This window comes from Macrotis lagotis, chromosome X, assembly GCF_037893015.1.
Source record: "Macrotis lagotis isolate mMagLag1 chromosome X, bilby.v1.9.chrom.fasta, whole genome shotgun sequence".
Lineage (NCBI taxonomy): Eukaryota > Metazoa > Chordata > Mammalia > Peramelemorphia > Peramelidae > Macrotis > Macrotis lagotis.
The window spans coordinates 449,568,484-449,592,454 of record NC_133666.1 but is presented as its reverse complement, the minus strand read 5'-3'; the positions used below and the strand labels follow the sequence as shown (position 1 = coordinate 449,592,454).

At 34.2% G+C, this 23,971-nt stretch overlaps 1 protein-coding gene across 10 annotated transcripts in view; it reads right to left on the bottom strand.

The window, feature by feature from the left end:
* The window catches only part of LOC141500853 (protein SSXT-like), an 84,076-nt gene that overhangs the window by 37,943 nt on the left and 22,162 nt on the right, over positions 1-23,971 (bottom strand). For all 10 annotated transcript variants that reach the window (XM_074204355.1, XM_074204363.1, XM_074204361.1 and 7 more), the window contains 2 exons: positions 8,393-8,546; positions 6,301-6,522 (listed from right to left, as the gene is read on the bottom strand). In XM_074204355.1, the coding sequence (XP_074060456.1) occupies positions 6,301-6,522; positions 8,393-8,546 (376 nt within the window). The remainder of the gene's footprint in view (positions 1-6,300; positions 6,523-8,392; positions 8,547-23,971) is intronic.

Sequence of the window (23,971 nt, the reverse complement as noted above, 5' to 3'; positions counted from 1 at the left end):
TAAGGAAATCTGACTATATTATCTTTCTTAAATTTATTTTTGTTATATAAATATTTTATTTGTCTTCCAATTATATACAACAGTAGTTTCTACCTACAATTTTTATAAGGTTTTGAATTTTACACTTTTCTCCCCACCCTCCTTTCCCTCCCCCCCACAGAAGGCAATCCAATAATCTTTATATTGTTTCCATGACATGTACTGATCAAAATTGAATGTATTGAGTGTAAAAAAAAATCCTTCAGGAAAAAATACAATATTAGAGATAGCAAAATTATGTAGTACATAATACAACTTTAAAAAAAACAGAAGGCAATAATCTTTGGTCTTTGTTTAAACTTCACAGTTCTTTCTCTAGATATAAATGGTTTTCTGTCACAGATACCCTAAAATTGTCCCTGATTATTGCACTGATGGAATGAGCAAGTCTATTAAGGTTGATCATCACCCCCATGTTGCCGTTAGAGTGGTACAATGTTCTTCTCGTTCTGTGCTCATTTCGATTGGCATCAATTCATGCAAGCTGACTTTATTATCTTAAAGAACTTTTCAGCCCCCAAATCTAAGGATCCATGAATTCCTTAAATATATCACTCTACTGAGTTCAATTCTGTTGAATAAAATACATCTACAACACCTAATGACATCAATTCATTTAAACACAAATATTATAAAAGTATTTCAGAAATAAATACCTCCATTTTTAAAAGGACTCTCCAAATATTTTCCTAACTACAAGAAGTTCATGTTCCTATCTTTTGAGAAAAGGGTTAACTATAGGAAACCTCAAAACACGCTAAAAACCTTGTTTGTTTTGTTTTCTTTTCAATTTGAGTAAGGAACTAAAAAACAAACTAGCCTTTTTACTTTAAAAAACAAAAACAAAACACAAGGGAATCCCAGGAGTAACATCACCACCTACCTGAAATAAAAACCACAAATTTTTCTCAGATCTAGTTTGGAGAAAAGAAAATGTAGTATTCTCATCTGGTACAATTCTTACCATCATCTGAGAATCTCATTTCACTTTTCAGTCTCATTAAAGCTAAGTTATCTTTTTGGTCAATATTCTCTTATTCAGTAAAAATATGTGGGCCATTTTTTAAGTCTCTAACTTTTTAGTATGTCCTCTAGTGTGATACTTTTAATTTCCCAGTAACCTTTTCCCATCTTACCAAGTAGTTCAATTCTGTTTTGAATCCAGGCCCAGTCTAGTAGTGATAAAGTGATAATCAATGAACAGGAAGTTGATCACAAATGCAAATAATTCCATAATGAAATGCAACATAATTAAGCTATTTGGGGCTAATTTAAAAAGCAATACTTCCCTGGGAGTTCAAAACTATCTAAAAAGAAATATTTCTTATCCCTCAAGTAGCCTCTGAGTGATTTATGATGCTGATTCTAATCTGTGCTAGTCCTTTTTTCCCCCTGTTTTTGCAAAGCAATGGGATTTAGTGCCCAAGGTCCCACAGCTAGGTAATTATTAAGTGTCTATGGCCTGATTTGAATTCAGGTGCTCCTGACTCCAGGGCCAATGACTCTATGCACTGTGCTACCTAGCTGCCCCTAATCTGTGCTAGTCTTAACAAAATCTCCTAAAACCCAAACCAATGGTAATGATAACACAACAATCTCAGGGCAGCATAACATGCCATGTCAAAAGCACTGAAAGCTCAACTAATATCAGCCAATGTTGAAACACTGAAACATGTGAATATATAAATAAAAATGTAGTAGTTAGTAGTAGCCTAATAAAGGGATCTATTAAGGTAATTTCCTATACTAATTTTTCTTAAATAATTTTCATCTCTAAATAGTAATTTTTTTTCCTGTAGTGGAAAGATTTTCATTTTATTACATTTATATAACACTTTCTAAGATTCACAAACTGCTCTCCTCACAATAACTCTGTGAGACAGGTGTCATACATATTATTATATTCAGACACATCCAGTTAAGTGTTAAAGCACAACACTGAACCCAGGTCTCCTAAATCATCCATTCAATGCTCTTCTCTCTACAGTATGCTGCTGCTCCTCCAAGAAAGTGCATTTCACTCTTGAGTTACTTACAAGACCTTGGACAAGTGCCTTAGCCTCGTTGAGTCTCAGTTTCAAGTATAAAATGAGAGGGTTCCATTAAGCCTAGGGGACCCTGCTCATATATGTTTGTAAATGCATAAAACAAAACACATGGGAAGACAAAGAAAGTAATGTTTGAAACAAAGATTAATTATTTTTCCACCTAAGTTTACAGATCATGTGAGATTGAAGATTCACCTCTATCAACTTTAAAAAGATTTTCAGAAACATGACAATAGAGCAGCTGAAGTGCTTACTACAATGGAATGAGATGGTGACTAAAGTTGGAAAATCATCTGTTAGGGCAGTAGCTGCTCAGGTAGCCCCTTCCTATGATGGTGCACCTGCCCAGCAGGTTGTACAGGGTCCCCAAGACTAAGCATTTGGACCCAAATGAACAATGATATATGCAGTGTGACATCAAATTTGCCTTCATCCACTGGAAGAAGTATTATAATAAATATTGCAGCAAGGAAATACTCACCTCGGAAAGGATTTTTGTGGACTCGATAAGACAGTGGACAATGTGTGTGTGCTTATGGAGTCTTATGACAACGACTCAAGTACTCATGAATGGAGGTCTTGTGTGTAATACTAGGAATATCAGAAAAATGAACTGATGGTTCTCTTCTTCCTAATAATAATAGAAGCATGATTCTGCTAAAATTTCAAATGTTGAGATACTAACCAAGGGCTTTGATCCTGGAGAAGTCAACACTCAAGTCACTGGTATGCTTCTACAGTACAAGGAACCAGGAGCTCAGGATGGGACCCAGATGAGGTTCATTGCCAGCAAAGACTCTACTTCTAACAAAAAACAGCCAGCCACCTGGTTAGCAGCCAAACTCCTCTCTGAATCCTGGGACCAATGATCATAGAATTGTTTGAGAAGCTAAAGGAAACGTCTTTTAAGTTAAGAGTTAATTAATTTTGCAAGTTTGGGGAATTGCAATCGAAGTGTTTGGAAAAACCTAAGTGTTCACTAATCTAGTGCAATTATTAATGCTTCAAATTCAGCTTCACATCTGACTTTGAATATCTTATCACACTGGTATTAATTATGGGCTGAGGGAGAATATGACCTATATGATGTTTACATAATACTTATTAGATTCAAAATAGAGTATTTACTAGTAGGTTAATTCCAATGTCCTTTTTTGCATTCTTTGTTTAAGGGAGTAACTCACTCTAGATTGCTGTTTTATATTTGTATTTATATATATATAGATATATATATATATATATATATAGATATAATATATATATATTATATATATGTTTTATATTTGTATTTTATATTGTAGGTGAAATATCCTGTTGTTGAGCTAGCCATAGTCAATAAAACCTAACAGACTGTTTTATACATTTTTCTTTTACAGTGTCACTAAATCTACCTAAACAATGTTTTGATGCTCACTAAGGAGAAAGTTTGTAGCTTTTTATGGTCCGGATTTTATACTTTTCATTTAATTAAAATGATTAAACAGTAATGTGTATAATATATGGTTAAAAACTATTTTTTTAAAAATCTTAATACACTCAAGAGTTTATTATTATTGATTTGTCACTATTTAATAGGAAGAGTAAAGTGTTTTCCTTCAATTAATAAATCTTAGCCCTTTCAATAATACCAACTTAAATGGGCTCATTTCTTTTTTCTATGTTTCCAATGACACAGTGAAAAGCACTTTGAAACACAGAGCCTTCAGAAAAAGTGAGTTCCAATATTCTGTTTTTGAACTATATATAAAATAGAAGCTCTATTGTTTCTGGTCTACTTTCAGTTGTATTATAATTACAGTATGAACACAGACAAAGCACATACATCTGTAAAGATTTTTTTTCAGGTCTAAATTCTGCATTAAAAAAACTAGGTGGGGTGGTTAGGTGGCGCAGTGGATAGAGCACTGACCCTGAAGTCAGGAATACCTGAGTTCAAATCCGACTCAGACACTTAATAATTACCTAGCTGTGTGGCCTTGGGTAAGCCACTTAACCCCATTGCCTTGCAAAAAAAAAAAAAAAATACTAGGTAAGAGGGTAACGTTTATAGTCATTTCTTCCTTCTAGACTTTAACTACAGCATTTCTAAAAATTAAATTTTAATACAGTTCAAGCATTACTTTATTTCAATACAGGAAAATTATTTATTTAATACCTTACTGTGGAAATGGACAATTAAAGAAACACAAGACTTCAAACTAGAGGGGACCTTAGAGAACATCTTATCCACTTATTTCATTTTAAAATAAGGAATTGAGGCACAAAGATTTAGTGACTTCACCAAAGTTACTGCACTTGCAAGTAGAAAAGTCAAAATTTGAAAAGGTCCTCTAATACAAAAACCAGTACAAAAAATCCCAAACACTTTTATTACTATATACAATTTGTTCTCCTGCTGCAGGAACATATAAAATAATTCATATAAAGTATTATGTAAGCATTTTGTGACAGAAAGTATCTCTACTTGCATTCTTCAACTGAAATTATTTTTTAGCTATTTAGTTTATTTGAAATATCTACAGTATGTATATATTGTAGAACACATAGCTAATAATTGACTGCTGAGTAGCCAGAAAAGAGGATCAGTTGGCTTGTCACAGAATTCAAGGACATAAAGAACTGCTATATTTTTTTTATGAAAATTTCCTCAATGATACACTATTTTCATTTCAAAAGTCTTTTACCATCTTAACCAAAACTATATCTTGCATCTTCCTGCACAACAAACAATTTCTAATGAGGAATTTCTGCAGTTGAGAACATGAGGTAGTCAATGATTTAAATGCTACAGCTGAAGGAAAAAAATGCGTAAGCATGATATATGACAGGGAATATAGCAATCACTGTTCTCTAAGTATAAGAAATAAGTGACTATAAGGCCTCAGTTTCTTTCTTCAACACATATTGAATGTTTTCTACATGCACACTGCTACATGCATTATTTTTTGTTTAAAAGTCTTGTGGTGAGTCATATCAAACCATGCTATAACAACCACTTGTGTGCACACACCCTACCTTTTCTTAACTCTAGGTTTTCTAAGAAGTGTGCCATCATTACTGTAGTTGTTGTCAGAATCATTATCAATTTCCTTGTTCTCACTACGGGTATCAAACTGTGTGTAGAAACATCTGAGCTGGCTCAACTCCCTTCTGATCTAGCACTGCCTGGATCTTGTTGTTGCTTTGAAACTTTAAATGACCTAATAAGAAAAAGAAATCATGCCATCATGGGCACTAGATAAATTTGGAAAAAATGTGGAATAAGTGCCAGTTTGTAAAGCAATGTTTTGAGTGATCTTCCTTTCTTTTTTAGCATTTTTCATTAAAAATATATCATTCGCATTAAAGAGAATGGTATCATTTGATTGTAATGTTAAATAATTTACAAATTTCCTAGTGTTTGCAATTTTAGTAATTCATTTTTTAAAATAAAAATTTGAAAATATTAAATATGAACAATAAATTGAATTGCATATTATGTTCTATTCCATTCTTTTCCTTAATGAAGGCATCTTTAGAATGGCGATATGCCAAATGTTGGAAGAAGACAATTAGCAGGACAGAGCGCCACTTGCTGGTTTACAGCTACTATTCACATAAATACTTAAAAAGAAGTAAGTAACTTCACTCCCTGCAGTTGATAGTTCATTTTAATCACATCAAACTAGTTCTCTGAAAAGATTCAAAAATATAGTATTTCTATTACATATTTGAAATAAAATGCCAATTATTTTATTACTATAACATAAAAAGACAACCTGAAAACATCAGACAAATCACAGCTAGAACTTCTATAATTTCTGATTTTTAAATTGTTTCAACTGCCAAAATAATGGAAATCAAAAATTTTTTAAAGAAAATAATCATTCATTTTCTTATCTATAATCATCTATGAAGTAATTAAAATGTGTTGTTTTCAAGTCTTTAAAAATAATTCAAAATTAGAGGGTCTAAGAGGAAACTGTCAACCTCAATCACCTATAAGTAAAAAATAAATGGTATAAAAAAGCAAGTACAATTTAAAAGGTTTAAGAGAAGAATTCTGTAAGTTAATCTCAAATTCAATTTTGTTTTCTTATAGTACTGTTATTACTTATTTCAATCTTATATTCATTTAAGTAGTTGATGAAAAAATAAAATGAAATTTAATCTTTAAAAGAATTAAGTAATAATTATTTTTGATCTAAACAAAATAACATCAAAGTTTGGTTACCTTGGTTTGGCTGCATGTTCATATTTGGTCTAGGGCCATAGTTTCCCATCGGTTGTCCTTGACTCATTGTCATCTGATTCTGTACTGGCATACTTTGTGAGGATGGCACTGAATGGTTGTAAGCTCCCATGGAACCATGATTACTTGAAGGCATGTTCATAGAACTGTTTGTCATATTGAGCTGATTGGGTCCAGGTCCCTGCATAGGCATGTGGTTTGGCCCTTTGAAGAAAAATGAACAGATCAAGTAAATAGATAGTCCCTCCAAAAAGATCTTCAGAAGTTTTCATTATATAGTACTATGGAATAAAATCTTAAAACAGAAGCTCAAACTGGGAATTAGGAATGTAAACTTTATGCAAGTTTTATTTCTAAAAAACAACTTTCTACCTTTTAATAGAACTTAAAAGCAAGTTTAACTATTGTTAACCTAAATTATAACATATTTTACACATTCCATATATGTCTATGTACATATATATAAAATCACCTAACTTTAATTTTTAAGTTGACCATAAGTTATTTATTTTGAATGTTCCTTGTTTTTAATTTTCCCCCTCTTTTTATGCCATCTGAGTACTATTCAGTGGCTGTCAGAAACTTCTGGATAAATTCTAACTTTTAAACTACTTCAAATGCCCAACAACAGATTCATCAAAGATCATGCCAATAGTAGCTTTGGCATAGAGGAAAGGAGGGAAAAGGATTATCATTCCCAAGGCCCATACTCAAATGTCTAGTTTCACAATGTAGTCGAGCCTATGTCAAAATCCTGCACCAAAACCTAGACAAAAATGCCACAAATACAAGGTACCCTAGGTTGCAAAGTTGTACAAATCCAATTTTAGATGATGTTAAGCTTCAAAGCAAGATGAGGAAGCAGAGTTTAAGATTAAGTATAGAAAATAGCACTATGTAGTGGAAAAAAAATAGACCAAAAGTGAGGCAAACTGGGTCCTTATTCCAATTATATTTGTTCTGTCACTTGGAGCTAATCACCTTCCTAAACTACCTTAATCTTGGTATCTTCAACAATCACATGCAGAAGGTGAATGAAATAATCTGTGAAGGGACATTTGGGTTTGGGTCAGTAAGTGGACAGGTAATTTAGAACTTAGCTACCAAAGCAGTGTGCCTCTAAAAGGCCAGATACCAGTTTATTGGGCTGTCCTGGCTATAAATGCCATTTTTAATGGAAATTTGGTTTGGGTTAGTTAAAAGAACATTGGGTGGAATATATCCTTCCTTCTGCTTTCACTTTCTTCTCTGTTATTGGGACCCACCTGCCTAATTAGCCATAGAAGAGACTGACACTCAAATATTTAAAGAATGAAGATCACTAATTTTAAAAATATACCTCAAAGATATTTAATAGTAAATAAATAGCATCCAATGGCCTGAGAGTAAAGAAAACTTCTAAAAGGCTACACTTGTAACAAGAGAATAAAGATACTAGGGTGCCCTAGCTAATTATACAAAAACTTTTCATCACCTTATTTTCCAATGTTGTTTGATGTTTTATTTTTCAAGTATTCTTTTTAATGTCATTCTTTAATAAAGATTAGAACTGATATTCACACCTTAATGTGTGAGCATGATCTCTCAATGAAAATTTATACTTAAATATAACTAATTGCAACAATTAAGAATTTGAAGTTAGTAGCAAATTTAGACTGTTTTTGTCATTTTTCTATATTTCTTCCAAGATGTTATTTTTAATATGAACTTAAAGTCAATAAAAAATGCCCACATTTATAAGATTTATACATGAACAGATAAAACATAGGCCAACACTTTTTTTTTCCAAAAAGCTTTTAAAGTCAGCTTTACTGCATGGTTTCAGACAGACTAAATTTAGCCAGTTCTGTTCATCAGAGGAATGCTGTGTGTCAGCTACATCAAAGCCCAAGGGCAGCCTGATAAACACTGAATACAGGTCACGTAGCTCTGTAGCTAACAAACTCTAAGAGAGCTTGTACTCGGGGGCATTCAAAGCAGTTTTGTCATCAACAATCTAGTATCCCTTGAGCCCCCATGTCGTTTCAGTTGCTAAGCAACTCTGGTGTTAATGTCTTAGAAGAGAAAAACTTACCAGGCATCTGGCCGTTCATCTGGTTCTGCATGTGTGGTGCAGGAGGACCCCCACCTACTATTCCATCTGAAGACATGTTGTGAGAACGCGGAGGTGGGGGAGGGCCACTCTGATTCATCCCTCCTGGACCCATAGGCATATTCTGTGTGGGTGGCTGAAAGAAGACAGTTTAGGAAAATGAGAAGCATTTAATCAAATATATTTTAAGTACATATGTTATAACAGTTGCCTCTAATGTTAAGTGAGATATGAAAAGGATAAATGAATTTCATATTTCTAATAATTTAACAAATAACATTAATTTCAGTATCATACATATTTAATATTTCCATCAACTTTACATAAAGGAAAATTTAACAAGCACAAAGCTTCTTATAATAAAAAGACCACAATCAATCTGCTTGCCAAAATTTAAAAGTAATAATGAAAATGATCAAAAATTTAAAAGTTTCCTAACAAGAGACTCATTTATGCAATACCTCCAACCATCTGTTATTTAAAAGAAGCAACACTGGGTAAAAAAAACAAATTTAAGGGTTGAGCCTCCTTTCTGACATTAATACTTACATAATATATTTATTTCTAAAAAAGCAAGAATGACAAAAAATCTAAAATAGGAAGAGCCTTAAAATGTTGATGAAGCATTTTACTATAACAAAGGATATATGAGTGTATAGTAAAAGGAATTTTTTTTCTTTAAGCACCAAGGACCTAGCTTAACCCAACACTTTTTGTCGAATACCTCATGGACTAGAAACACATTACTGATAGCCTCCAAGGGTCCAGAGACAGCTGCCTCGAAAGGATGCCTTTGGCAAATTTCCTAATGAAATTGTGAGGAAAATAACTGACTAACCTTGAGAGTTCTAAAAGGGACATAAAGAAAAAGGAACAAACACATGAGGTGATTTGAAACACCTGGTTTCAATCTTGGAGAGATTTCAGAACAGAAATCAATGAGTAATTTCTCTCCATTTCACTCTTTAGACTGGAAGAATCATTTAAGGAATAATCGTGCCTCTACATTCACTTCCAGTCCTTAGTAACCTCTAGGATTATCATTGCTTTTCTATAAACACAACTATATGGCTTTGCAGAAAGACAAAATTGTCCTGATTCCCTTCCTAAAAAATTCACAACACAGAATCCTCACTTGACTATGCAAAACAATAATCATTCTTGCTTCCTAACAAGCTCTCAAAATCTTAATATTGTCAAACTTTTCATTAAACTTTAAACTACTTATCCCAAAATGTATCTTCCTTAATAACTAATATTTTTATTTCATTTTTCAAAAAAAAACAGAAACCATAAGAATAAGATTTAAATTACTAGCACATTCCCTATTTTTTTTAACAATTATTCATTAGCTTATTTCCTTCGCTCCTATTCCATGAACTCTTATATTCATTCCAGAATTCTAACTCTAAAGTACTGACCCTGATCTCTGTTGCCTTTCCCCACCTTCCCCTTAAAGTCTCTAATCTAATAGCTGCTTTCTTTCCTCCATTCTTTCCAAATGTCTAATATCTGCTTCTGCTGCTTCCAACTACTAAGTTTTACCTACTATGTGAGAATCCTCCCAGCACTATTTGGAGTACCTACATTTCTCAAGGCATAGATTCCTTCCTAAGAGACTTTCAATTACTGTTAAAAATTTTAATTTGTCAATATGGGATAGGCTTCCCAAATTTCTCCCTAATTTACTTCTCTCCATTAATGTTCCACTGGCTATAGAAAGCATGCACTTATTACCTTAGCATCCTGCTATCAGACAAAACATAAGACACAAAAGTAGAATTCTTCACCTACTACTTTCTTACCCATCAATTTAAACAGAAGTAATATTTTTCTCTCTATCCCTCAAGCAGGGCCTTTGAGACTATTTTGAATTCACTACTATCCTTTACCCCTCATATTTTATTTTGGAAATTCTCCCCTCACTCATTATTGCTCCAAATCTACATTTTTATTTCTGGGCTCTGCAACTCAAAGAAGGCTATCAAGTTGAATAGAATGGTTTATGAAGAAAAATTAAAGACAATGGAACCAAGTCAGAAAGGTATGGTACAGGTGACAGAGCCCTGGATTTGGAAGTTAGAGGACCTCAGTTCGGCTACTTACTACCTGTGAAACCTTGCCAAGTCAATACCCTCTCTGGGTCTCAGTTTTCCTCATCTATAAAATGATGGTATTGGACTAAAAGACCTCTAAGGTTTTTTCCAGTTCTAAGAATAAGACAGGAAAATATAACAGGAATGAGATTCTAAAATTTTATCTATAAGGGATTTCTCTGTTCCTGAAATCCCTGTTCCTGAGAAAAATTGTAAAAAGTTTATTGTTCATCCTCTTGTGTTGATAATAAAACTGTTATTTTAAAATTTCCTTAATATAACATGCACTATATTCATCAGGCTCCCAATTATTACTGACCTAAAAGCCCTTATAAGTTGCTAAAAATAATGGGTGGGGAAAGTACAGCAAATCTTACCTAAAGCAAATACTATTATAAACAATAAAACTGAGGACTGAATAAAGTTACTGCTGCTTTTATATCACAATCACAAAGTCAAAAAGGAATTCAAAATAGCAACTAATTCTGCATATTTTACTATACTTAAAATATTTTTGATGAAAACACATACAAATTTAACTACAGGTAAACTGACTAACATTAATTCTTAAATAAGGGGTTTATAAAGTTACTAATATAATTATGATGATCGTGGATCACAAAAATAATTTAATTTATTAGTTAATCGAGAATAGCCAAATTTAAATAATGAAACATAAAAGACTAGCAAACTGCCTTCTGTGGGGGGGGGGAGTGAGACTGGGGGGAAAAATTGTAAAACTCAAAATAAAACCTTTCTAAAATTAAAAAAAGAAATCACAGTAAGTAAAGAGATAAATCTAAATAAATCTTAACCTCCTAAAGTACTTAAGAATATTTTTATAAGTCAGTTTTCACAAAGCTTTATTTTCAAAACATTCAATAATTCATTTCGATTATTATCAATAATATAAATCTCCACAAGGAGGCACCAAAATAACACATTAAAGAATTTTAGTATAATACAGGAATTCTTCAAAATATGAAATAAAATTTATATAACTTCTTCCATAAAGTATAATTCATGAAAAATAGCCATTATTTTCCTCTAATTTACTCTAGAAATTTTAGCATCAAAGATTCATTTTCTTAGGATAAAGGGATTTTTACTTTGGGTTTCATTACAGGAACCCAGAGTATCACAAATCAACAAACATTTATTATACATCTGTTATCTGCAAGACATCACTCCAATCACTCCTTCTAGAGCTAGTACACTTGTTTGAGGAATTACAATTAAGGACAAGAACAAAAGCATCACCAGGATTTTTTTAAATTCCCTAAGTACAAGCATAACAATGCATCTAAAATTTGTGCTTTCCTTCACAAATTCTTTAAAAGTGAAATTCTAAAGACTACTCTGCCATATAATGGTGCAGTTATTATACAATGAGAGATCATAAAATCTGAAGCAAAAGCCTAGGGATTTAAATTTATTTACTAGCTATATTACCTGAGGAAAATCTTTTCACATCACTCTAGGTCTTGGTTTTCAAAAGAGAACTGGACTAGACTTCGTCTAGATCTAAATCCTATGAGTCTATATCAAGAAAATTCACTTCTAAGGTGTTCTCACCATAACCTTTTCCTACCCAGATCAAAGAGAGAAAGCAGGAAAACTTTTGGTTTCATACTTTCAATTAGTATAGTTATTGCCAGATTTCCCAAGAACGTTCACATATTAATGTTCATGTATCTGGGAAAAGGGGCGGGACTGGGAAAATCAATAATTGACCTGCAAAACTTTCTCCAGTAAGTATTACATATTTAATCCTCCAATGATCAATGTTGGAAAGGATGTGGGAATCTGGGACACTAATACATTGTTGGTGGAGCTGTGAACTCATCCAGCCTTTCTGGAGAGAAATTTGGAATTATGCCCAAAGGGCAATAAAAATGTACATACCCTTTGATTCAGCACTATCACTACTGGGTCTATACCCTGAAGAGATCATGAAAAGAGGTGAAAACATCACTTCTACAAAAATATTGATAGTAGCTCTATTTGTAGTGGCAAAGAATTGGAAATTGAGTGAATATCTATCAACTAGGGAATGGCTTAACAAACTGTGGTGTATGCATGTGATGGAACACTACTGTTCTATTAGAAACCAGGAGGGATAGGAACTCAGAGATGCCTGGAAGGATTCACATGAATTGAGGCTGAGCGAGATGAGCCGAACCAAAAGAACACTGTACACTCTAATAGCAACATAGGGGTGATGATCAACCTCGATGGACTTGCTCACTCCATCAGTGCAACAATCAGGGACAATTTTGGGCCATCTGCAATGGAGAATACCATCTGTATCCAGAGAAAGAATTGTGGGGTTTAAACAAAGACCTAAGACAGTTACCTTTAACTTAGGGGGGGGAAAAAACTATTATCTTTTTATGTAATTTTGCTATCTCTTATAGTTTATTCTTCTTCCTTAAAGATATAAGTTCTCTCTCCTCATACAACTTGGATCAATGTATACCATAGAAACAATGTAAAGATTAACAGACTGCCTTCTGTGGGGGGTGGGGGGAAGGAAACAATAGGTGGAAAAATTGTCATTCAAAATAAATAAAATCTTTCTTAAAAAAAAGTAATCTTCCTCCATATAATTTACATGAATTTAGTGCATAAGTGTAACAATAGCTAGGGTAAAGGAAAACTGAACTTGCAAGGAAGATCTGAATTCAAATCCAATTTAGCTATGTTGACCTTGGGCAAATCACCTAATCTCTCTTAATTATCAATTTCCTTAGAAATAAAAAGGGAATAATAATAATAATAATAATAATAATAATAATAATAGTACCTATAACTTCTCAGGGTTGTGAGGATACAGGGAGTGAACTAAGTCCGGCACTTTATAAACAAAAGTGCTATAGACACTATCTACAGAAAAAAACACTAGTACATAACCAAAATGTATCTTACAAGATGAATATAACCAACATGCTTTCAAAACTCCTAATTAAAGAAACATAAGTTTTCACAGGAAAAATTACTAAAATGGAATAAAATATTGTGGGAAATAAAGTTAGTAATTCTCAAATTTTGAAGAGTATTGCTTAAATGTCAAAAATATACAATACATGGGTTTTTATTTTTTTATTTAAACTGAAACACAAAAATAACAAAATTATTAATGTATATCTTACTTGAAATTAATCTACAGGTATGCTTCATATTTATGTAGTTTACCTGAGGTCTTACTGTCTTAAAATTTTGATTACCCTTTAAAAAGTATGTAAGGCCACCCAATGGTAAACAACTATACTAAGCACACTGGATAAGGGTATGAGGCTCAGGTGTTAATTTAATTCTTTGCTATTCTTTCATTCATCCAACACAGTAATAACAATAGTACAACTCTGATCAGCAACTCTGAACTTCTGAGACTAATTTGGCCCCAGTTGAGATAATCTGGCTAGACTACACCATTCTGTGGGACTTTCTGAAGGTTTAGGAATAAAATTCTGTGGAACTTTCTGAAGGTTTAGTGATAAAATTCAGTTCAAATGCAGTGAACAGTGAATTATTATCTTATTAGGTGATAATACTTCAACCAATAGGGTGTGGTAACAGTTTGACATTCAAACTTCCATGGCTTCCCTTATCTACTAAAATTTGTCCATTGATTTAAGGCATATATAAATAAGAGGTTCCTCTAATTCCCTCCTCATCTCACACCATTCAGGATACCCTCCCCTATCTCCTCCTAGAGTAGCTAGATGACACAGTGAATACAGACAGCACTAGCCTTGGAATCAGGACAGGCATTCGAATCCAGCAGTCGTAGATATTTACTAGCTGTGTGACCATGGGCAAATCACTTAACCCTGACTGCCTCGAATTCAGGGTCATCTCCAGTCATTCTGATTCATATCTGGTCTTTGGATTCAGAAGACTCTGGAGGAGAAAGTGAGGCTGGTTGCTTAGCACAACCCCCTCACTCAAATCTAATTCATGCATTTGTCATGGCATCACCTTCTTCAAAAATAAAGGACAAATATTTTTCTTTTCTGCTTCATACCTGTCTCATAGAAAAAGGTAAACCCATCTCCTTGTCAAAGCAAAATCTTCATGCATAAGTGAACCTATTCCATCCCGTCTAGCAGACTGCCCTTCTTTTACTTCCATTCCCACTAATGTTCAATCTATCTATGTCTATTGCATAGAATATTGAAACATTCCCATGTTTCTGAAATCCTTTAAAAAACCCAATTGCAACATCCATACGCATTAATTATTGTCCTATAGTTTTCTTCTCCTCTATGGCTTATCATCTAGAAAAATGAGTCTACTTCCTTTTGTCTCACTTGATGCAATATGGCTTCCAATTTCATCAATCAATTGAAACATATTTTTCCAGATTACAAATGATCTCTTAATTAACAATTTAAAGTCTTTTCTCACGACCTCTAGTCTCACATCACCAACTATGTATAAGACTTCTTGAATAAATGTCTCATAAACTTCTTAAAAGTGAACATGTCCAAAACTGACTTCATTCCCCAAAAGCCCTTCCTTATCTTTTGAGAAAAATTGTCAGGGACACATATATTGATATTGATAACTGAGTAAGTACACTACAAAGAATTATTCACATGATAGCAGCAGAGATATTCTCCTAAAGTTATTAAAATTTTTATACAAAATGATCTGTTTTTTTAACTTAGCATAAAAGGAAACTTTGCCCTCCCAACCTATCATCAAAAGGATATGCTTGTAAGTAATTAAGTTTGTATTATTCCATCTTCACTTTATTTTACTGTCATTTCCCTAAAATTTTAATTTCAAAAACCTATTAGCAACTTGTTACTTATTCTAGATACATCTATAAGCTCTTCTGAATATTTAAACATGGAGGAAATAGGTCACATGAGGGAAAATTTGATTTATGTCTTTAAAAAAAAGTTTTCTAAAGAAGTTGTCAACATGTTATTGAAGTGTGGAGCTATAACTCTCTGTGGCGTATTTAAAGTCAACATATGTTCCTAAAAGTTGCACTACTGTAAATTGAGTATGCTATCCAGGCATAAACTATTTTTGGTACTCTATCAGAAAAATGTTCTTTTACTGTTATTTGTTGTTTAAATACTATTTAAACTTACTTTTCAAAAATTTGTGAACAAAGCAGCTAGGTACCTTTGGGCAGTTAGGTAGCTCAGTGGATAAAGCACCAACTCTGGAGTCAGGAGGACCTGAGTTCAAATTTGACCTCAGACACCTAATAATTCCCGAGCTGTGTGACCTTACACAAATCACTTAAAACCATTGTCTTGCAAAAATAAATAAATAAATTTGTAAACAGCATAATTTTCTACAAATTTATTCCAAGTTCTTTATTTGTTCTCCAATTTAAAAAATTAAAAAAAAACTGAGTCATTTCCTCATTTGTGAGAAACCCTACCAGTAGCAAACATCAAAGGGTGGTTTTGAAGATGAAGATACGTAAAAAAGCATTATGTAAATTTTAAAGAGTTAAATGTTTGCCATTACTGCCTATTTTTGTCTTTTGTATATTTCATTTACATAATAACTAAAATAACTAAATTAGGCTACTTTTCACTTGTAAGTAATTTTTTTTAGGTTTTTTTGCAAGGCAAATGGGGTTAAGTGGCTTGCCCAAGGCCATACAGTTAGGTAATTATTAAGTGTCTGAGACCAGATTTGAACCCAGATACTCCTGACTCCAGGACCAGTGCTTTATTCACTGCACCACCTAGCCGCCCCCACTTTTAAGTAATCTTAAAATGACTAAGATTTTTTTTTGAAGGAATAAGAAGCCCCCTCCCACACCTGTCTTTGATTTAGAACCATAAACTCTTACAAAATCTTTAGAACTTATTGGGATCAAATGATAACTAAAGAAATCATTGCAATTAAAAATCTAATGAAACAAAAAAAAAAACGCTAACACATTAGTAATACTAGTTAGGAGGTTTTAAAATTCAGAGCACAAATCAAGTAAGGCAAGTAAGATATTAGAAAATCAACTGAGCATTGTAATTGACTAAATGGATGAAGCACTGCTCCTGAAGTCAAGAAGATAAGTTCAAATCTGATCTCAGATATTTACTTGCTATATGACCTTGTATAAGTTACTTAACTTCTGTCTTCCTGAAGGACAGTTTCCTAACAGCAACTACCTCCCAATATTGTGGTAAGGATTAAATGGAATAAATGTTGTAATATGTTTAGCACAGTGTATGGCACATAATAAGCACAATATCAATGTTTACTATTTATGTCTTCCATCAATTAAAAAATGAGATAAAGCATGGCTTAGATTGTATATATAGTGAGGAATAGAGTCTGTGAAATCCCACCTCTGACATATAATGTCTGCATAATCCTGGGCAAGTCACAACTTCTGGAGCCCTAGTCAACTCAAGCTCAAAGTTACAGGTAAGGTGCTGATTTTAGAGTTTCCTATACCAATAAAACCACAAGTCTATTCATTATCCCTCTATTAAGGAAAAAAAATTAAAATATATACTTTAAATGTCAATATAATAAAAATAAATTTCCCTAACCCTGGGGGAAGTTAAAATATTTTCTATAATATATAAAATTAAGTATTCTTCCCCAAGCTTACTAAAAACATTTTTAAAATTTAAAAATAAACAAACCATATTTAACAAAATTAAAAGAATTCCCTCTATACATTATATGTACCAGAACAAATTTTCAACCACCATACAAAAGAAAACATACAAAATACACACACACATACACTCACTCTCTCTCTCTCTCTCTCTCTCTCTCTCTCTCTCTCTCTCTCTCTCTCTCTCTCCCCCCCCCCCTCTCTCTCTCCCCCCAATCCTAGTCCCAAAAGGGTAATTCAGAAATATTAAACTTCCTGCTCAGTAAGACACCTTAACATACCCTTTACTAGTGATGTCACGGACACAAGGGATGAATATGTTATTATTTATACTGAACACTGTCCATGGGGATATAAAAATTGCCAGCTGAGAGCTTTGGAGGGCATCTAACAGAGTTGGAAGTATGGTATCATAGAAAATTGCACTTCAGGGACCCTAAAACAATATAAGATATAAGAACGGGAAAATCCTTATTTCACATTAGGTTTATGTTCTTCTAGAATAAAATTGAAAATGCCATTAGAAAAATCTTATAACCCTGAACTCAAACCAAAAACATAAAATAGATTTGCTAAGTTTAAAATGATTCGGGGGTGGAGCCAAGATGGCAGCAGAAGAGCCTCTCCTAGGTGCTCTCTCCAAATATTTCAAAAATCTTAAAATTATGACTCTAAATTTTTGAGAGAAAAAACCCACAGAAAGATCCAGTGAGGCAATTCTCCAGCCCAAGGTAACCTGGAAAATAGTGGGAAAAAAATCCATTCCACCGGGTTAGAGGGGCAGCCCGCCACAGTGCAGAAACTTCAGCCTCCCAGGAACAGCCCCAGAGCACCTGGGAGCCGTGGCTCTGAGCAGCAGAAGCCGTTTCCTGACCTGTACCCCGGGGAGCACTGGGCACAACTTGGAGAATCAGTGGTGAGACCTCTGCCAGAGTAAGGCTGAAGCCCAGGCCCTCAGGCCGGTTGCAGCAGTCAGCGAGGTCGTGGCACTCAGCTGCCCAGATCCAGGAAATGGAAGCAGGAGCCAGCAAGCAGGAGCCTCCAAGAAACTATACCCTGAGTGTTAAACCCACTGAAGATAGGGGTCTGTTCTCTGTCCCTGAAACAGGACTCTGGGGCTCTAACCACAACCAGATCCTGGTTGCAGTCTAGGTCCCCTCATAGAACAGGGACCCCCTCCCATAGCCCCATGGCAGAGGGGTGTGAGGAGAGCAATCAGAGTCTCACACCCTGAGGTCCTTGAGGGAGGGGTGTCCCAAAATTACACAAAAGCTCAGGAAGCATCCCCCTAATCAGGCACAGGCTAGAGAAATGAGTTAACAGAGAAAAAAGAGGAACTGGACCATGGACAAATACTTTGTCTATGATCCCAAGGAGGATCAAAATACTCAATCTGAAGATGAAGAAGTACAAGCTCCTGAATCTAGACTCCCAAGAAAAATGGAAGTTGAGCTCAGGCTATGACAGACCTCAAAAAATATTTAGAAAATCAAGGAAAGGAGATAGAAAGAAAAATTGAGAAAAGAAATGAAAGAAATGCAGGAAAAACATGAAAATGAAGTCAGCAGCTTAGTCAAGGAGATCCAAAAAAATGCTGAAGAAAATAACATGTTAAAAATCAGCTTAGGTCAAATGGATAAAACAGTTCAAAAAGTTATTGAGGAGAAGAATGTTTTAAAAAGCAGAATTGGCCATATGGAAAAGGAGATAAGAAAGCTCTCTGAAGAAAACAAATCCTCCAGATGTAGAGTGGAGCTAAAGGAAACTGATGACTTTACAAGAAATCAAGACACCAAAAGAATGAAAAATTAGAAGAAAATGTGAAACATCTCATTGAAAAAAACAACTGATCTGGAAAATAGTTTCAGGAAAGATAATTTAAAAATTATTGGGATACCTGAAAGTCATGATCAGGAAAAGAGTCTTGACCTCATTTCTAAAGAAATCCTACAGGAAAACTGTCCTGATATCCTACAAGCAGAGGGCAAAATAGAAATTGAGAGAATCTACCAATCTCCACTGGAAAGAGAGCCAAAAACAAACAACCCCCTAGGAATATTAAAGACAATTTCCAGAACTCCTAAGTCAAAGAGAAAATATTACAAGCAGTCAGAAGGACATTTCAAATATCGTGGAGCTGCAGTCAGGATCACACAGGATTTAGCAGAAACTACATTAAGGGCTTGTAGGGCTTGTAATATAATATTGCGGAAGACAAAGAGTTTGGAATGCAACCAAGAATCAACTACCCAGCAAAACTGAACATTCTCTTGCAGGGGAAAAGATGAACCTTTAGTTAAATGGGAACTTCAAATGTTCTTGTTGAAATGACCAGAGCTGAACACAAAGTTTGACCTTCAAATACAACTCAGGTGCAGCATAGAGTGGAGGAGAAGGGGAGAATATGAGAGACTTAATGATGATGAACTGCATGTATTCCTACATAGAAAAATGGTGCTGATAATGCTCATATGAGCTTCCTCATTTGGTAGAGGAGATAGAAGGAGCTTTTTATAGATGAAGCACCGAAGAGAGCTGAATTTGAAGATATAAGATATTGTAAAAATGGAGTCAATGGCTAAAAGGGAAATGTACTGGGAGTAACAGGAAGAAGAGGTGGAATATGCTAAGATACTTCATATAAGACTTTTGTTTTTGCAAAGAGCTTTTGCAATGATATGGAAGGGGGAAAGGTGAGGGGGAATGAAGGAACCTTCACTCTTATCAGAAATGGCTCAGAGAGGAAATAGCATTCACACTCAATAGGGTATAAGCAATTGGAGTAAGAAGGGGGACAAAGGGGTGGGGATGTGGGTGATGGAGGAGATCATCGGAGAGAATAGTCAGATATAATGCATTATCTTTTTTACTTTTTGCAAGGTGCTAGGATTGGGTAGCCTGTCCGGGACCACAGGGAGGGGTACTTGCTAGGTCTCTGGGGTGCGATGTGGGCTTGGGGGCCTCTTGGCCCCAGGGCTGGTGCTTTGTCCACTACACCACTCAGCTGACCTACATTACATTTTGGAAGAGGGGTGAAGGGAGAAAGAGAATATAGCATATGGTAGTGGGGAGGAATGGATGAAGGGAGTTACAGTCAGCGGCGGCAACTGTGGAAAAGTATGGAGGTGGCTTCTGTGATGGTCTTACCATTAAGAATACGATCCACCTGAGACAGAGCTGATGGTATCAGAACACAGACTGAAAATTTTTTTTTCTCTTTCTTTTACTTTATTTCTCATGAGGTTCTATATTTTTGTGGGAGAGGGGGTATTATGTTTGCTCTTAAATAAGAATATTTTAGCAATGTATAAAGAATTGTGGAGTTTGAACAGAGAACAAAGACTATTACCTTTAGGATATGATTTCTTTCTCATCACATTCAACTTGGATCAATGTATACCATGGAAACAATGTAAAGACTAGGACTGCCTTCTTTGGGGGGTAGGGGGAAGCAAGATTGGGGGAAAAGTTGTGGAATTCAAAATAAATAAAGAAAAAAATAAACTAAGGAGCTTTTGCTCTAATAGGTTTGACTTCATTCAATTAATTACGTACCTAAAAGATATACAGAATAAAAATGGATTATGTTGGATAGTATGGATTCTAAAAAAAGATTCAAATTTTATAAACCATAATATTAATACAAAAATAGCTCAAGTTTTTACATTTTTTCACAATTTTTTTTATTTTCTTATATTTGAATAATAGTTCATTCACTCAACAAAGCCTCCTGAACAAATATGATCACAAGAGCAAGATAGATACTGGACCTGGTCAGTACTGGTAAAAGACTGCCTGGAATATTTAAATGATACAAAATAATACTCTTGATACTTTACTATGTCATCACTCTGGTTCTCCATGGCTAGCCAGCAAAGCATAAGCTCTGGCTTTTTTACAAAGCTGGAAACACTCAATATAGTTAGTCTTAAGCACAGAATCTAAAGATAATAGCATAGGGGTGGCACAGTGGATAGTGCACAGCCCTGGAGTCAGGAGTACCTGAGTTCAAATCCAACCTCAGACAATTAATAATTGCCTAGCTGTGCAACCTTGGGCAAGTCACTTAACCCCATTGCCTTGCAAACCTCCCCGGAAAAAAGAGAGAGAGAGAGAGAGAATAGCATAAAGAAGGGCATTATCAGAAACTAACCACTGATGAAATAACCTTGGTCATGACAACCCTTGAAACAAAATAAAAAATGCTTCTCATTCCTGGGGGATAGAAAGGTAGTGTGCTCTCTAAAGATGAATGACCTCAAATTTAAACCAGTCTGTTGGTGCCAACAAGCATTTACATCCATTTCTCTATCTTTAGATATTACTTCTGACCCAATTCTTCAACAAGGCATACCAAATAAAAAAAAAGTTGCCTTCTTCATGACCCAAGGTCAACAATTAATTAGAAGTCTATCATTTTCTTTCTTGAAAGAAAGGAAATACCCTGCTATCTTCCAAGGCCAACCATGAAAAATTTGTTATTTTTTTTAACACTTCATTTTAGTATACAGATTTTGGTAAGAAATAACTATTGAAATGGTATAATACTTAGCTTACAGAAGAAACTAACCATCAGCTCAAAGTTCCAAATAATGTGAATAAAGCTTCTATCTCATTTATATCTTAAATTTCAGACTGTGGATCTTTCCCCACTCCCCATGACATATCTATGTTACTGAGAGTGACAGAATGGCAGAAAAGGTGCAGAATGTGCTGATAATAAGTTTTGGAGCCATCTTCTGAGTTGGCTGTTAGGATTCCAAATGTGAATTCTTTCCCAGTGTTCCATGAGTGGGCATTCTATTAGATAAAGAAAATCTTGAAAAGCAACAAAAATTTGACTTTTTGCAGATATTAATTCTCTAAATAGATAATTCTAGCGGATCAACTAAAATTAAACTGAAACAATAACTTCAGCAAAGTTAAAAGAAAAGATAAATCCACATAAATAATCAATATCTTTAAATATTCCCAGCAAAACCCAAAAAGAGAAATTCCATTCAAAATAATTTTAGAAAATATAAAACATTTGAGAGTCTACCCTCCAAAGAGCACAAAGAAATTACATAAATACAACTGTAAAGTGTTCTTTGAAGATGATGGATGTTTGTCTTTTTTTTCCCCAGAAGAGGAAGATATGTCAGGGAAGATATGCAAGTAAATTGGATTGAGTGGGGGAGGGGGTTGCAGTGTTAAGTCACCAATCTCACTTTCTCTTTCTGAGCCATCTGATCAGTAGCCAGATATGAATCAGGACAATTAGAGATAATTCTGGACTCAAGGCAATCAAGGTTAAGTGACTTGCCCCAAAGTCATACAGCTAGTGTCATGTATCTGAGACCAAATTTGAACTCAAGCTCTCCATCAAGGTTCAAGAGGTGGTTCTCTATCTCCTGTGCCATCTAGCTGCCCTTAAAATTCTCCTTATAGAATTCAAGAGAGACAAAAATAGCATAAAAAGATATCAACTATAGGGGCGAATTCAAATCCAGCCTCAGACACTTAATAGCTGTGTGGCCTTGGGCAAGCCACTTAACTCAATTTGCCTTGCAAAAACCATAGAGAGAGATCAACTAGTTGTTTATCTTTGGAATATGTCAATAGAATTTAAAATGGCAATACCGATTTATTTATTTATTCAGTATTATGTCAATAAAACTATTTAAATTAATTTGGGAACTACAAAAATTAATAACAAAATTCATTTAAAAAGACCATGCGTCAAGAATCTCAAGGAAATAATGGAGGGGGGCCGCAAGAGGGGAAGGAAGAAGATCTAGCAGTACCAGATTTTCAACAACACTGCAAAACAACACATATCAAAACTATTTGGTACTAGTTAAAAAATAGAAAGATCACTCAGTGAAATAGAACACATATATAACATGCAAGAAACCAAGACCTCAACTACTAAGAAAAGTCTAGAGAGCTAGATGGTTCCTAAGACTAACTATATGATGCTAGCCTTTGAGAACCAAAGTAAGTTCAACAATATAATTAAGTATCGAGTAGGATTTTATATTTAAACCTCTAATACCAAGTAATTCCAGGCAGTCTTTAATCCAATAATGATTGGGCCCATTATCTACCTTGCTCTTGAGATCAGACAAGTGTCTATTTAGACAGTGGACAGAGTACCAAGCCTGGAGTCAGAAAGATAATATGGGCACTTACTATGTGACCCAGACTAAGTCACTTAACCCTAACTGCCTCGGTTTTCTCATCTGTAAAATGAACTTGAGGATATGACAAACCACTTTGGTATTTGCAAGAGAACTCCAAATGAGGTCAGGAAGAGTCTAATGTGATAGAAATAAACAACAACAAAAAACCCATATAAGTACTCACTTATTAGAGAAAAACTGCTGAGAAAACTGAAAAGACAACTAATTGCCAGAAATTAGGATTAGATTAACATCTCACACTTTATACGAAGTCAAGATCCAAATGGATACAATCCCTAAGAAATAAAAAGTCACATCATAGACAAATTGATGAAGATAAGGAAGGTATTATCTTTTGCAGTTATAAATGAAGGATCAAAGAGAAAATTAACCAAAGATTTAAAAAGTTACAGACAATTCTGATAACATATAATTTAAAAATTTTGCATAAACAAAACCAATGCAATTAAAATTAGAAAGGAAATAATTGAGAAATTTTTTTAATTTTGCAATTTGCAATAAGTTTCTGTGATAATGGGTTTCATTTCCAAGAAGTTATAGAACTGATTCAAATTTATAAGAACAATTAACTATTCCCCTAAAGTTAAATGCTCAAAGAATATGAACAGGTAATTGCCAAAAAATAAAAGGAAACCTAAGTTATGAGCAATCATATTAAAAAATGTTCCAAATCATA